The sequence below is a fragment of the Nerophis ophidion genome, linkage group LG03 (assembly GCF_033978795.1).
Source record: "Nerophis ophidion isolate RoL-2023_Sa linkage group LG03, RoL_Noph_v1.0, whole genome shotgun sequence".
Classification (NCBI taxonomy): Eukaryota; Metazoa; Chordata; class Actinopteri; order Syngnathiformes; family Syngnathidae; genus Nerophis; species Nerophis ophidion.
In genome coordinates, this window is record NC_084613.1 from 77,029,716 (window position 1) to 77,047,137 (window position 17,422).

The 17,422-nt window shown below is 40.1% G+C and overlaps 1 protein-coding gene across 1 annotated transcript in view; it reads left to right on the top strand.

Annotated features, from left to right (window-relative positions):
- The first annotated feature begins 878 nt into the window (after window positions 1–878).
- LOC133550061 (serine/threonine-protein phosphatase PP1-beta catalytic subunit-like) overlaps window positions 879–17,422 on the top strand; it is a 38,539-nt gene continuing 21,995 nt past the window's right edge. The window contains exon 1 of the mRNA XM_061896087.1: window positions 879–1,003. Within this exon, the coding sequence (XP_061752071.1) occupies window positions 952–1,003 (52 nt within the window). The 5' untranslated portion in view covers window positions 879–951. The remainder of the gene's footprint in view (window positions 1,004–17,422) is intronic.

The following is a 17,422-nucleotide window of genomic DNA, read 5'->3' on the forward strand; positions in this document are numbered from 1 at the left end:
TGGGATGGTTTATGGTTTCCTGTGGACGGGACTCTCGCTGCTGTCTTGGATCCGCTTTGAACTGAACTCTCGCGGCTGTGTTGGAGCCACTATGGATTGAACTTTCACAGTATCATGTTAGACCCGCTCAACATCCATTGCTTTCAGTCCCCTAGAGGGGAGGGGGTTGCCCACATCTGAGGTCCTCTCCAAGGTTTCTCATAGTCAGCATTGTCACTGGCGTCCCACTGGATGTGAATTCTCCCTGCCCACTGGGTGTTAGTTTTCCTTGCCCTTATGTGGGTTCTTCCACGGATTTCGCAGTGGTTTGTACAGTCCTTTGAGACATTTGTGATTTAGGGTTGTATAAATAAACATTGATTGATTGATTGATTGATTGATTGATTGATTGATTGATTGATTAAATAAGCTTTGCTTCTTCCTACTCGGGACGGCGTGGCGCAGTGGAAGAGTGGCCGTGCGCAACCCGAGGGTCACTGGTTCAAATCTCACCTAGAACCAACCTCGTCACGTCCGTTGTGTCCTGAGCAAGACACTTCACCCTTGCTCCTGATGGGTGCTGGTTGGCGCCTTGCATGGCAGCTCCCTCCATCAGTGTGTGAATGTGTGTGTGAATGGGTAAATGTGGAAGTAGTGTCAAAGCGCTTTGAGTACCTTGAAGGTAGAAAAGCGCTCTACAAGTACAACCCATGTATCATTTATTTATTTACTCCTTTTCGGACATGATGTGATTTGAGGTGATATTAAATGGTCTATTAAATTAAATATTAATGTAAAAAAATAGTATTCATATGAAACTTTAGGATTACTGAGTTGGAAATGGCAAGATATTTGAAGAATATTTGAATGCTAAAATAAATCCAGTTGGTGGTGACGGGTTTACAACAGCGACCCCCAGCGTGCAGAAGGAGAAATACAAGCGGCCAGCACTTGTACTCCATCAAAGCGAAGATGGCGGAGGGTGAATTGAACGTGGACAGCCTCATCTCTCGGCTCTTGGAAGGTGAGGAGGATTTAAAAGTGAAAGCCCTCGACCGTCACAGCGGTTGCGTTGGCCTTCACCTGGACTCGTTATTCCCCGGTTCTCCCGTCCGCTCGCCGCGATTACGTCGCAGAAAAACTCTCGCTAACGTTAGCTTAGCGGCGTTTCCTTGCCAGCTAGCTCGGAGACGCTCATGTTTGTAAACAGTCGGCGGGGGGACGCCTACGTTTCGCCGTTTAAGAAAAACGCTTCAGAAATCCGCCTTAAGCTCCGCGTGATTCGATCACGTCTAATACCTACTTTGTTATTCTGCGTTTGTCTTGTATTAACGCGGTATATTCCACAATGTGGTCTATATGGCTTTTATTAATATCGCGATATTTTTAGGCCATATCGCGATATACGATATATATGTCGATAATTTACCTTAGCCTTGAATGAACATTTCATGCATATAATCACAGCAGTATGATGATTCTATGTGTCTACATTAAAACATTCTTCATACTTCATTAATATATGCTACTTTTAAAGGCCTACTGAAATGAGATTTTCTTATTTAAACGGGGATAGCAGGTCCATTCTATGTGTCGTACTTGATCATTCCACGATATTGCCATATTTTTGCTGAAAGGATTTAGTAGAGAAAATCGACAATAAAGTTTGCAACTTTTGGTTGCTAATAAAAAAGCCTTGCCTTTACCTGAAGTAGCAGACGATGACGTCACAAGGCACATCCTCAAATTGTTTATAATGGGAGCCTCTAGCAGCAAGAGCTATTCGGACCGAGAATACGACAATTTCCCCGTTAATTTGAGCGAGGATGAAAGATTTGTGTTTGAGGATATTGATAGCGACGGACTAGAAAAAAAAACAACTAGTTAAAAAAAAAACGCGATTGCATTGGGACGGATTCAGATGTTTTTAGACACATTTACTAGGATCATTCTGGGAAATCCCTTATCTTTCTATTGTGTTGCTAACGTTTTAGTGAGTTTAACAGTACCTGATAGTCGGAGGAGGTGTGTGTCCACGGGTGTCTTGAGGCCAGTGTCTTAGGGAAGTCGACTGCAGCTTTGTGGACGGCGCAAGCTCAGCTGATCTCCGGTAAGAAGCGACTATTTACCACAATTCTTTTCACCGAAACCTGCTGGTTGACATTCGGTCGGGATCCATGTTCGCTTGACCGCTGTGATCCATAGTAAAGTTTCACCTGCGGGAATTTTAAACAAGGAATCACCTTGTGTTTGTCTGGCTAAAGGCTAAAGCTTCCCAACTCCATCTTTCTACTTTGACTTCTCCAATATTAATTGAACAAATTGCAAAAGGTTCAGCAACACAGATCTCCAAAATACTGTGTAATTATGCGGTTAAAGCAGATAACTTTTAGCTGTGTGTGTGTGCAGCGCTCATATTTCATAACAGTCCGTGACATCACGCGTACACGTCATCATTACGCAACGTTTTCAAGAAGAAACTCCCGGGAAATTTAAAATTGCAATTTAGTAAACTAAAAAGGCATATTAGCATGTGTTGCAATGTTAATATTTCATCATTGATATATAAACTATCAGACTGCGTGGTGGGTAGTAGTGGGTTTCAGTAGGCCTTTATAGGTACTGAAATTAGATTTTCTTATTCAAACGGGGATAGCAGGTCCATTCTATGTGTCATACTTGATCATTTTGCGATATTGCCATATTTTTGCTGAAAGGATTTAGTAAAGAACATCGACGATAAAGTTCCCAACTTTTGTTGGCTAATAAAAAAAAGCCTTGCCTGTACCGGAAGTAGCAGACAATGAGCGCGTGACGTCACCGGTGTGAGGGCTCCTCACATTGTCTACAATGTGAGCCACCAGCAGTAAGAGCAATTAGGACCGAGAAAGCGACGATTTCCCCATTAATTTGAGCGAGGATGAAAGATTTGTGGATGAGGAAAGTTAGAGTGAAGCACTAATTAAAAAAAAAAGAAAAGGCGACGGCTCCAGGCGGCGGAAGTGGGAGAGTTTCAGATGTAATTAGATGGATGGATGAATGTTCTAGGCCAGTGTTTTTTAACCTTTTTTGAGCGAGGGCATTTTTTTTGCGTTGAAAAAATCCATAGGAGCACCATCCATCCATCCATCCATCCATTTTCTACCGCTTATTCCAGCAGAAATCATTAAAAAACAAAACTAAGTTGACAGTAAAAAGTCGTTGTCGCAATTGTTGGATATGACTTTAAAACATAACCGAGCATGCATCACTATAGCTCTTGTCTCAAAGTAGGTATACTGTCACCACCTGTCACATCACGCCCTGACTTATTTGGAGTTTATTGCAGTTTTCCCTTGTGTAGTGTTTTAGTTATTGCACTGCCCTCCTATTTTGGTGGCTTTTTCTCTTTTTTTGGTATTTTCCTGTAGCAGTTTCATGTCTTCCTTTGAGCGATATTTCCCGCATATACCTTGTTTTAGCAATCAAGAATATTTCCGTTTTTGTCCTTGTTTGTGGGGACGTTGTTGACTGTCGTGTCATGTTCGGGTGTGCTTTGTGGACGGCGTCTTTGCTCCAGAGTAAGTCTTTGCTGTCGTCCAGCATTCTGTCCTTGTTTTCTTTGTAGCCGGTTCTTCACGGTGGCAGCGGGGTTAGTGCGTCTGCCTCACAATACGAGGGTCCAGCAGTCCTGGGTTCAATCCCAGGTTCGGGATCTTTCTGTGTGGAGTTTGCATGTCCTCCCCGTGAATGTGGAGTACTCCGGCTTCCTCCCATTTCCAAAGACATGCACCTGGGGATAGGTTGATTGGCAACACTAAATTGGCCCTAGTGTGTGAATGTGAGTGTGGATGTTGTCCGTCTCTCTGTGTTGGCCCTGCGATGAGGTGGCGACTCATCCAGGCCCGATTGTAGCTGAAATAGGCGCCAGCGCCCCCTGGGAACCCAAAAGGGAATAAGCAGTATAAAATGGATGGGTGGATGTAGCCAGTTCAGTTTTAGTTTCGTTTTGCATTGCCATCTCTAAGTGTCGACACATTTTCTTAGGGGCACTCACTTTTGTTTATTTTTGGTTTAAGCTTTAGACACCTTTTTACCTGCACCCTGCCTCCCGTTGTTCCCGACATCTACAAAGCAATTAGCTACCGGCTGCCACCCACTGATATGGAGGAGTATTAAATGATTACTCTGCTCAGCTCTAGACAGCACCGACACCCAACAACAACACATCATTTGCAGACTAGAATTACTGGTTTGCAAAAAATATTTTTAACCCAAATAGGTGAAATTACATAATCTCCCATTGCACACAAGACTGTATCTCACAGTACAGTGTGCTGCGGCACAGTGGTTGCAAAACACTGTTCTAGGCCAGTGAAGCTGATATTGACAAAAAAAAGTTGTTTTCGCAATTGTTGGATATGAATTCAAACTATAACCAAGCATGCATCGCTATCGCTCTTCACTCAAAGAAGGTGTACTGTCACCACCTGTCACACCAAGTCGTGACTTAATTTAAGTTTTTTGGTGGTTTTCCTGTGTCTAGTGTTTTAAAGTTAAAGTTAAAGTAGCAATGATTGTCACACACACACTAGGTGTGGTCCTCTGCATTTGACCCATCCCCTTGACCACCCCCCGGGAAGCGAGGGGAGCAGTGGGCAGAAGCAGTGCCGCGCCCGGAAATCATTTATGGTGATTTAACCCTCAATTCCAACCCTTAATGCTGAGTGCCAAGCAGGGAGGTAATAGGCCCCATTTTTTTTTATAGTCTTTGGTATGACTCGGCCGGGGGTTGACTCACAACCTACCGATCTCAGGGCAGACACTAACCACTAGGCCACTGAGTAGGTTAATTCGTGTCTTGCATTCCCATTTTAGTGGCTTTTCCTGTTTTGTTGGTATTTGCCTGTAGCAGTTTCATGTCTTCCTTTAGGGGTCCAATTCCCCGCACTTGCTTTGTTTTAGCAAACAAGACTTTGATTAAGTTGTGTGGATGCTATCTTTCTTTGTGGGGACATTGTCGATTGTGATGTCACGTTCGGATGTACTTTGTGGACGCCGTCTCTGCTCCACACGCCGTAAGTCTTTGCTGTCGTCCAGCATTCTGTTTTTGTTTACTTTGCAGCCAGTTCAGTTTTAGTTTCATTTTGCATACCCATCCCTAAGCCTTTTCTTAGCGGCATTCGCCTTTTGTTTATTTTTGGTTTAAGTATTAAATACCTTTGTACCTGCACGCTGCCTCCCGCTGTCGTCTGCATATCGTGATCACGACAAACCATCGTCGTCATTACCGACATCTACAAAGCAGTTAGCTACCTGCTGCTACCTATTAATATGGAAGAGTATTACACAGTTACTCTAAACCAGTGGTTCTCAAATGGGGGTACGCGTAACCCTGGAGGTACTTGAAGGTACGCCAAGGGGTACGTGAGGTTTTTCAGAAATATTCTAAAAATAGCAACAATTAAAAAATCCTTTAGAAATACATTTATTGAAAAATACTTCAACAAAATATGAATGTAAGTTCATAAACTGTGAAAAGAAATGCAACAATGCAATATTCAGTGTTGACAGCTAGATTTTTTGTGGACATGTTCCATAAATATTGATGTTAAAGATTTCTTTTTTTTGTGCGTGTGAAAAAATGTTTAGAATGAAGTTCATGAATCCAGATGGATCTCTGTTACAATCCCCAAAGAGGACACTTTAAGTTGATGATTACTTCTATGTGTAGAAATCTTTATTTATAATTGAATCACTTGTTTGTTTTTTTTAACAAGTTTTTAGTTATTTTGAGATCTTTTTTTCCAAATAGTTCAAGAAAGACCACTACAAATTAGCAATATTTTGCACTGTTATACAATTTAATAAATCAGAAACTGATGACATAGTGCTGTATTTTACTTCTTTATCTCTTTTTTTCAACCAAAATTCTTTGCTCTGATTATAGGGTACTTGAATTAAAATGTTTTTCACAGGGGGTACATCACTTAAAAAAGGTTGAGAACCACTGCTCTAGACAGTATAGGCAGCACAGACACTCAACAACGGCACATTATTTGCGGATTACAACTACTGGTTTGCAAAAATATTTTTAACCCAGTTAGGTGCAATCACATAATATCCCACGGCACACCAGACTGTATTTCACGACACGCCGCGGCGCAGTGGTCGAAAAACACCGTTCGAGGCAGTGTTGGCACTAGGAATTTTCAAAACGGGGTCCCAGGAGACCCCATCAGGTCATAAAAATAGTGTCCCACAGTAAATTTTTAGGGTCTCACTTTTTTTGTAACCGTTTTGAAAACAAATGATAAATGTATGCATTATCCTGTTATATCTCACATTCTATCTATATTGTGTTTTGGAAAAAAGGTTGTCATAAATGTTACTTGGTTCATTAAAAAATAATACAAAAGAAAACACATTTTTATGCATATGTAAATGTATTCAGTTATAAACATTCATTCACTTTCTTCTCTCCTTCATGGATCTAAACTTTACCGCTGCCAGTAGTTTTTTCTATTTTTGTATTTAATAAGTTGTAGGTGTATATATTTCAGTATAAAAGTGTAAAACGTTGTTTGCTTCGGTCATGAAATTATGATAATTGTGTGCCAGGGCATACATGCATTATTTATGTTACGCTTAAATCTCTAGAGTCTACATCAACTTCAGATTTATCTGTCAATTCTAATTCTAATTTCTTTTTTTATGTTTGTTTGTTTTCTGCCCTGTTTTTTTTTCTGCCAAACGCACACAAACATTTTTTAAAGTGGAATATTTGATGTGAAGTAATCCGAGCCTTGGATAAGTCAATAATTCATAAAAACATTGATTTTAATTAAATATTATGTTTTGAGACATGACAGTTTTAAAGAAAAAAAAACAGAGCTTTGTTTTATTAGTCGACATTGCAACTTTTTCTGGATTACATTTCACCTGTATTCTTTTATTTTCCACTTTTATGCTTTTGTTTATTTTATTAGTATTTTTAGAATGTTGATGGTGATTATGTCACTGTCAGCGATGCGAGCGACACCTGCTAAGTTGTCAGCCATTTCTCCAAGAGACTCCTTTTGATCACTCCTCGCACCGTAACACTTCAAAAGGCGCATATTTGCCCTGTTTGTTGACATGCAAAGTACTTTTCGGGGGTGGAGGAGTCTGGTGGGGTGCTGGTTAGCTTGAAGCTAACAGCTAGCCTGTCTCCATCCTCGAACGATATCGATCCAGCAGGAGATAAAAAATGAAGTTTCCATTAACTCACAAAGCGTAAAGCAACTAATTTACTGGAGCCCTAGCACAGGATTAATTAAAAAAGGTTGACTTTACACTCACGTTAGTCTTTCTTTTGACAGCCCCTCGCGGTAAAATTGTCCGAGTGCAAACTGAGGCATTATTTGTGATTGATAAAACGTTCGGCGAATCAGAATTTATGACCAATAAAAACGTGATAAACGGAGACGGACATTTGACCCGGCAAATATAAACAAAACACCGACAGAAAGCGATATTCTGTTTAACATATTCCCGTTGGAAGCCAAACAACCGCCAGATGATGGACCCCTTGCTGTTTGGCTTGGGAATTCTTCCTTCATTTGTTACCAGATTCGCACCTTCTTTCTCTCGTATTACCACTTGCACCACTCCGTTAGCACCACAGCTAACGTTACCCATGCCGCTACCTCTCTACTCCGCGAGGGCGTATGACGTTGCATACTGTCACGCATGTAACAAGGTGCGCTTGTTTTATGACTCTGTGAGAAGGAGAAAAGAAAGAGTGATGAAAACCTGCAGTGTAATGCCCGAAGCTAAAAGCAACTGCGTGAGAACGTATACTCCAATATCATGATATAGTCATTTTCTATATCGCACAGAGACAAACCCGCGCCATATCGAGTATATTCGATATATCGCCCAGCCCTAGTAGCAGGTGATAGTTTGCTTTGTGCATAATTGTAACTGTTTACAAATGCATTGCCCTGAATTTCGATTTTTTTTTGGATCAATAAATAAAGGTTTGGTCGATTGTAGCTTTGATAGCCACCACCGCCCCCCGTGACCCTAAAGGGAATAAGCGGTAGAAAATAGATGGATGGATGGATGTTCTCTACATCCAACATTATGTATTATTCTAACTGATCTTTTCACTTAAATGTTCACTTATCCCTTCTATTATGTTAAGGGTCAATTTGACCCATTTCAGTTTTTGTGTTGATCAAAGTGAAGTGAATTGAAGTGAATTATATTTATATAGCGCTTTTTCTCTAGTGACTCAAAGCGCTTTACATAGTGAAACCCAATATCTAAGTTACATTCAAACCAGTGTGGGTGGCACTGGGAGCAGGTGGGTAAAGTGTCTTGCTCAAGGACACAACGGCAGTGACTAGGATGGCGGAAGCGGGAATCGAACCTGCAACCCTACAGTTGCTGGCACGGCCGCTCTACCAACCGAGCTAAACCGCCCCTGTACTGGTTATCCTTTCTTTTTCTTGCTGAAATTTGGTGACTTTTCCTCATCTAGGGCCATGAACTGGTGTGTAAAATCTGGACACTTTGATGTGTAGTGGAATGTATTGCAGAGTTTGTATACAACTATGATGTTGCGGGTCATTTTGACCCAGACGCTTTAATGTGGGTAAATAGCTTTTCAGATCCAAAATAAATATGTCTCTTTGATGTACAATTGTTTGTATTTTGATTGCCTCTGAGACCCAGAGCCAGGTGTGTGAAGAGAGGGAACTTTCTCACACTTGTCCTTGTCACTGTTCTCATGTCATCTCTTTGACAAACTCACCAAAAAATGAGATCCAGAAGGATGACATCTGAGGAGACTTTATCACAGATTTTTAACTGGGATAGTGATGTAGAGGAAGAGATTTCAGAAACAGAGGATTTTTCAGAGACAGAAGACAATGTTATTGCTGATCCAGATAATCAATTTTCCTACGATGAGGAGGATTCAGAGGACGAGTCTGCCGTTGTTCCTCCAACAGATGAAAACCAAGGAATGCAGCAATCATCATCCACAGAGGGGGCATGAGCATCTAAGGACGGTAATATAAAATGGTCAACATCACCACACCCAAGCCGAGTTAGACTATCATCTATCCAATGTGATCAAAATGACAATGTCCTACACGATTTGCTGTCACACGAGTTGATGAGATTCAATCAGCATTTCATATCCCCACCAATAGAGAGGATTATACTGGAAAATTACCAACTTGGAGGGGAGACGTGTGTTTCAAGAGAAATGAAAGCCACTGGATCAGACTGACTTGCATGTTTACATTGGAGTTCTGTTATTAGCTGGAGTGTACAGGTCAAAGGGAGAAGCCACTGCAAGTCTATGGAATGAAGAGAATGGAAGACCAATCTTTCGTGCAACAATGTCTCTGGATACATTCCACATGATATCTTGTGTGATCCGCTTTGACAACCGCGACACCAGAGCTGGTCGACGTGAAAGAGACAAACTAGCTGCGATCAGAGATTTGTGGGATAAATGGGTTGAAAATGTACCTTTGTTGTAAAATCCTGTGATAAAGCCTCCTCAGATGTCATCCTTCTGGAGCTCATATTTGGTGAGTTTGTCAAAGAGATGACATGAGAACAGTGACAAGGACAAGTGTGAGAAAGTTCCCTCTCTTCACACACCTGGCTCTGGGTCTCAGAGACAATCAAAATACAAACAATTGTACATCAAAGTAAAAAGTACATCAAGGAGACATGTTTATTTTTGGATCTGAACAGCTATTTACCCACATTAAAGATCCTAGGTCAAAATGACTCGCAACATCATCTTTGTATACAAACTCTGCACAGACATTCCACTAAATATCAAAATGTCCAGATTTACACACCAGTTCATGACCCTAGATGAGGAAAAGTCACCAAATTTCAGCAAGAAAAAGAAAGGATAACCAGTACTTTGGTCAACACAAAAACTGAAATGGGTCAAATTGACCCTTAACATAATACAATTGGAATTAAAAATGTATTGTATGTCACTTTTCTAAATTTGTATTGAACCTAAAATAAAGTTGTTATTGGTTTAACCTGTTTTTTTGACTGTTTTGAGTGCATTTACACCGTACGGGTCAAAATGACCCGCAACATAATCAATGTCATTTTCCCCCAACATAATACAAGGGTTAACTTCAGTGGAATGTTTGGAGCGGTCATCCTTAACTCTGACGTTGTCTACTTATTAATACTACCTCGTTAAATGCTTCTCTGACGTTACCAGCTAATGAACATTTTTTTAACATTTACAAAGAATGTCTGTCACGTTATCCATTTGGATGTGTTCCTAGCATAGTTTTAACGTCAGCCGTGTCTTTTAAAACATTTAAAATTACAGCTTTTGGAGAACGTTTCAGATGTTTCCAGTTAGTAAAAACCTTTGCACATCTGCATTATTTACAAAAAGAAATTTAATGTAACAACGTAAACCTTCATCGTTACATAACTTTGATACTATATCTACTAGGGTTCGGCAACATGGGTGAAAACTGTATCACAATATAAGTGTTTTGTATCGCTTGATATCAATAGTTATTGATATTTTTATATTGAAGTTAAGGACCAAAATACAATATATTACATTTAAGCATTTTTATATGAAATGTAACCGTCTTCTGATTATAATCCCCTCCTCTATTAAAGCAGAAAGGAAAGGAATTGTCAACACAACCATGGAAAACACTTAAACAATCAATGTTAATGCAATTCTAAAATCAATTTGAACACTTAACAATAATCTCTTAAAATTAATGTGCAAATATATTGAATTATGTAGGAAACGCTTAGTAAATAGTGCAAAGGGCGAACATGTAAACAAAGAGAAACCAGAGAAGAACTATTTTCTGCAGGTTTCATGCCAATAAGTTGCGGCTGTGCTATAAGGAGTGAGTGTGGCTTGATTATTAAAGAATATGTTGCTGGTTGCTAAGGATGTAACATTAATATGATAGCGCTTTTTCATGATTGTTTTTGTGATGAAAGGGAAACAAAAAACCAAAACAGGGCAAAATAATGTACAACTGCATGCATAACACATTAATAGTTTTTTCTGGGGGTTTTTTGTAAATACTTTGGGATATTGATTGATTGATTGATTGATTGATTGATTGATTGATTGGGACTGTTATTAGTAGATTGCACAGTACAGTACATATTCCATACAATTGACCACTAAATGGTAACACCTTAATAAGTTTTTCAACTTGTTTAAGTCTGGGTCCACGTTAATCAATTCATGTATAATAACCTTTTAGATTCTGCCTATTCCATTTTAGACTATATGTATAAAACATGTCTTCTTGTTATCTGCCAAATGTTTAAATGTCTGAGTAAATGAAACTTGTAACTTGAACTTGAAGGCGGTGTGGTATTACCGGTCTTGGTGGGGTGGGCCCCTTGCATAATTTACAGAACACTTTAGACTAACTATGGTCCGTTTTGTGAAATCCAAAAAACTGCCATACTGTTGATGTGACTTTTGCTGTTTTATTAACAATTCATTCACTCTCTGCAGCACTCATTTTGAATTTCATTTTTCACGCCATACGGTGGCAGAGGGGTTAGTGCGTCTGCCTCACAATACGAAGGTCCTGCAGTCCTGGGTTCAAATCCAGGCTCGGGATCTTTCTGTGTGGAGTTTGCATGTTCTCCCCGTGAATGCGTGGGTTCCCTCCGGGTACTCCGGCTTCCTCCCACTTCCAAAGACATGCACCTGGGGATAGATTGATTGGCAACACTAAATTGGCCCTAGTGTGTGAATGTTGTCTGTCTATCTGTGTTGGCCCTGCGATGAGGTGGCGACTTGTCCAGGGTGTACCCCGCCTTCTGCCCGATTGTAGCTGAGAAAGGCGCCAGCGGCCCCCGCGACCCCGAAAGGGAATAAGCGGTAGGAAATGGATGAAATGGATAAAGAATCAACCGCGAGACAACAAGATTGCGCAACCAAACGTGATAGTTGTTTCTGGCACCTAATTGGCTGTTAGGATGTCACTCACACTGAGCAGTGATCACTTCCTGCATTGCTTGTTTACCAGAGAGCGAGTGTCTTAGTTCATACAACCAACAAACTACCTTGGTTTTGCAACTTCCGGTTTGTTCCGACATAGAAGAAAATAAAATCCTGGACGTTTTGTCAAACACATTTTTGTTCATATTTATTACATGTCTACCGCAATAAATATTGATATCGTATAGGGACAAGCGGTAGAAAAATGGATGGATACGCGCGCACTTAGGTACTAATTCACATAATGTACATACACAAGCACATATACACTCATGCATATAATAACATTTCATCAAACATATATTAACATCCTCCCGTGGGGAAACTGGGTAAAACACAGCACACTGATTAAGCTTAACCTATTTTTACTGTAACAATGTACAAGGTTAATATAGTTTGCCTTTCTGTCCTCTCCTCCATTCACCTACTTTCTTTTGTAATTCAAGTTTTCATTACATCTATGTATTGTTGCATTTGCCAAAATTGTATTGTCGACAATAGAGCTGATTATTATTATTCATTATCAATAGTGCTATTTCTATTGGTATTTTTATCGCTTCATCTGTAGTGCTATAATGTTCATTTTCATGATAAGATGATTTTTATGTTTGTTTTGTATTTTATTTCAAATATGCAAAAAAACAAGAGCAAGCCTGATCCAATACAGTGCTATAGCTTTAATAGCCATTATGACAAAATGAAAACAATAGACAATAAAAAACGGGGGGAAAAAAACAAAAACAAAATGAGCAATGGCCTTTTTTTTTTTTTTAATACATATTTGAAAAGGAGTGAGAAGACGTTTACACTTGTTGGTTTTCATATTTGTGTTCTTAATATATACTTCACTAACTGCTTCTGTGATATCATTTTCATATCATATTTGTGCATATAGTATTTGCTGATGTTGTGCTGTTGTTGTTTGTGTCTATGTCTTATCTCCCCCTTGTCCAATTTCCACCCCAGTCTTGTTTTTCTTCTTCTTTCTATCCCTTCCTGCATGCTTCGGTCCGGCTGGCCCAAACACTAAATAAATATTTGATAAAGTCAAACACAAAAAAAAGGCACCAAGATAAGTATCCTACACTTCTCTTTTGTAAAGTAAATCTGAACAGCAACTACATCAACAATATGATTTGCCTGAGTGGCTGGACGGGACAAAAAATGTATATGTATATATTAAGGTGGTGCTCTGGATCACCCCCAAAATCGGATCACTTGTTCCTTACTGCGTTTATGACATTTCCTTAAAGATTCATTAAAACTAACTAACTGACAAACAAACCCGAGCAAATACAAAACCTCCGAGGGGATGTACAACTGGGTCATTATGTGATCCATTTTAATATTTACTTTTAGGTGAGCAACATGGGCATGTTTGCTAACTTGGGCAGCCAGTTGTTCAATAACATTTTTTATAGTGGGACGACCAGATTGCAAGCAAGCAGGGTGTTAAAGCAACAACAAAAAAAGAATATGATTTGCATCACTAGTTTATCTTCCTAATAATGTTCCCCTGAGAGGTCGTTTCTGAGTGGTGGACCAAGCAAGCCACTTTGGCAACATAAAGTGTCCTTGGCACACTTTGAAGCAGCAGGAAATAAAATGTGTTTTATTCGAGGCAGTTATTTTCACTGTGGAAGTGTCCGTGCTGTGATGAATGCACATGGACAGCAGCATTGTTAATACTTTTATGATGAAGAACAGCGAATATGTCATGTTGTTTTTGCCTGGTCTGTGAGTGTTGTTTGGTAAAGGACGCAGCATCTTCTGTTGAATAAATTAATTTACCTAAATAACAACCACAGTACCTACCACGCACATCCATTTTTGTTAATAGCCGCTAAATCAGTGTACGGTTTTATTTGAAGGAACTGGTAAATAGAGCTATTAAAGCTGGGACTTTTGGCTGGTGAATAAATGCCGGGTCCTCCTCCGTATTGCCACAGTTCATATTTATATAAAAAATACGTTATCTTTATGGAGAATTTTATATTTGGGGAGTCAGTTTATTGATGCGTTGAGTTTATATACATTCATAAGGGAACACCCTACCATGTTGTCCAGTAGAGGTGGAAATCTTTGGGCACCTCACGATTTGATTCCGATTCTTGGTGGGAAGATTTAATTTAGAATCAATTCTTGATTCAACCTTCATCCATCCATCATCTTCCGCTTATCCGAGGTCGGGTCGCGGGGGCAACAGCCTAAGCAGGGAAACCCAGACTTCCCTCTCCCCAGCCACTTCGTCTAGCTCTTCCCGGGGGATCCCGAGGCGTTCCCAGGCCAGCCGGGAGACATAGTCTTCCCAACGTGTCCTGGGTCTTCCCCGTGGCCTCCTACCGGTTGGACGTGCCCTAAACACCTCCCTAGGGAGGCGTTCGGTTGGCATCCTGACCAGATGCCCGAACCACCTCATCTGGCTCCTCTCGATGTGGAGGAGCAGCGGCTTTACTTTGAGTCCCTCCCGGATGGCGGAGCTTCTCACCCTATCTCTAAGGGAGAGCCCCGCCACACGGCGGAGGAAACTAATTTCGGCCGCTTGTACCCGTGATCTTATCCTTTCGGTCATGACCCAAAGCTCATGACCATAGGTGAAGATGGGAACGTAGATCGACCGGTAAATTGAGAGCTTTGCCTTCCGGCTCAGCTCCTTCTTCACCACAACGGATCGGTACAACGTCCGCATTACTGAAGACGCCGCACCGATCCGCCTGTCGATCTCACGATCCACTCTTCCCCCACTCGTGAACAAGACTCCTAGGTACTTGAACTCCTCCACTTGGGGCAGGGTCTCCTCCCCAACCCGGAGATGGCACTCCACCCTTTTCCGGGCGAGAACCATGGACTCGGACTTGGAGGTGCTGATTCTCATTCCGGTCGCTTCACACTCGGCTGTGAACCGATCCAGCGAGATTCAACCTGATTCTTGTAATATATTAATTGTTATATAAATTATAATAAAGCTTTTCCAGGACAGGTTACAAAAACTCATCTTGGCTGCTGACTAGGGCTGGGCGATATGAACCAAAAGTGATAATGTGGTATTTTTAGTTTATTTTAGTGCAATTTAGAAATAGAACAAAATGATATGTTAGAAAACATAAATATATATATATATATATATATATATATATATATTAGGGATGCACCGATTAATTGGTAACCGAATATATTCGGCCAAATATGGCAAAAAAAAAAACACATTCGGCCTTCGGTGGAATGAGTTAAAAACAAGGCCGAATAGTGGCATGTGACGCAAGTTTTTGACGCGGTGACGCAATCAACCAACGTGCAGTGACGTGGTGACGTTGGGATATGTTGTGTACCTGTATAAGTGTATGAGGTTACAAGCACACACTTATTGAGATTTAGTGGGGCCTCTGTTTACATTATTAGCCTGTTGTGTAGGCTACCTGTATAAGTGTAAGAGGTTACAAGCACACACTTAATTGAGATTTACTTAAGCCTTCTGTTTACATTATTAGCATATCTACTGTGGCTAAGCAGACTTTTGCCAAAAGGACAATAATTCATTTGTTGTGGGTTCATCCACTTTAATGCACTTTATTTTTTTGGAATGCATGTTTTGTTTGAAGGCCTAATATAAATGAAAAAGACTACTGGAATATTAAAAAAATGTCAATATTCAATAAAAAAAAATACTTCATTTGAAAAACATGTTTAAATATTTATTCTAGGCTATTTATGCAATATTTAAAAAATTGTGAAAAACTGCATTCATTATTCGGTATTCGGCCTTCGGCCAAGCGTTTAAGTTTTATTCGGCTTCGGCCACAAATTTTCATTTCGGTGCATCCCTAATATATATATATATATATATATATATATATATATATATAAACATACAAACATTTGAAGCCGCTGCCTGACCAGGGCTCAGAAAATCTGTAGACTCCTATCACCCCCACGAAGGACTGTTTTCACTGCTGGATTTTGGAAAAAGTTTCCGCACCCTCCGTAGCAGAACCTCCAGGTTCTGTAACAGTTTCTTCCCTCAGGCCATAAGATTCTTGAATGCACTATAATAATCCACTCAATTCCCCCCAAAAACGGATTAACTCGTTGGACTATGGACTATAAAGACAATATAACATACATCCATAAACATGGATGCATATGAAAAAGTGCAATATATTTATCTATAAAGTAAATCTATTCATATTTGCACCTTATTGCTCTTTTGTCCTGTTCTTCAACAAGCTAATCTCTACTGTAAATTTTAAATTTGAATGACAATAAAGGAAGTCTAAGTCTAATATATATGTTAATACTATACTTACGAATAACCAATTTTTTGTAAATGTATATTCACATTTTTTTTGTCTTTTTAAAGAATATATGCATCACAGCAAATAAATATTGAAATATCAACCCTAACCATGTCCCCACCGCCACAGGTATTGGTAAGGAAAACCTAGACATTGAGAAAATAAAAATGTCTTACATTAAAGGGGAACATTATCACAATTTCAAAAGGGTTAAAAACAATAAAAATAAGTTCCCAGTGGCTTGTTGTATTTTTTTGAAGTTTTTTTCAAAATTTTACCGGTCTCGGAATATCCCTAAATAAAGCTTTAAAGTGCCTTATTTTCGGCTCTCTGCGAAGACACTGGCCATTTCCCTGTGACGTCGTACAGTGCTGCCAATGTAAACAAACAATGGGAATACCACAGCAAGATATAGTGACATTAGCTCGGATTTAAACTCGGATTTCAGCGACTTAAGCGATTCAACAGATTACGCATGTATTGAAACAGATGGTTGGAGAATGAAAATATTGAAGAAGAAATTGAAGCTATTGAGCGAATAGCTTTTGATGCTATTCATAGCCATAGCATGGCCGAATAGCTGCGTTCGCATCGCCGGTAAAATGTGCGGACCAGGACTTTCGCATCTTTTGACACTGTAGCAACTTAAATCCGTCGATTGGTAAGTGTTTTTTTCGCATTAAATGTGGGTGGAAGGAAACGTAATATAGTTGCAAATGCATCTGCAGGTTATCCATACATCTCTTTTCCATGTCTGCTTTAGCACTTGCGGTAAATAGCATGTTAGCATCGATTAGCGTAGCATGTTAGCATCGATTAGCTGGCAGTCAACATCAACAAAACTCACCTTTTTGATTTCGTTGACTATCGTTTTAAATGCATTTGCAGTTTATCCATACATCTCTGTGCCATGTCTGCCTTAGCATCGCCGGTCAAATGTGGAGACACTCTGGCACATTCAATGGGGGTCTGGCGGCAGACACTTTCGCATCTTCGGGCCAGTGGTGCAACTTGAATCCCTCCCTGTTAGTGTTGTTACACCCTCCGACAACACACCGTCGAGGCATGATATCTCCAAAGTTCCAAAAAATAGTCAAAAAAAACGGAAAATAACAGAGCTGAGACCCGGTGTTTG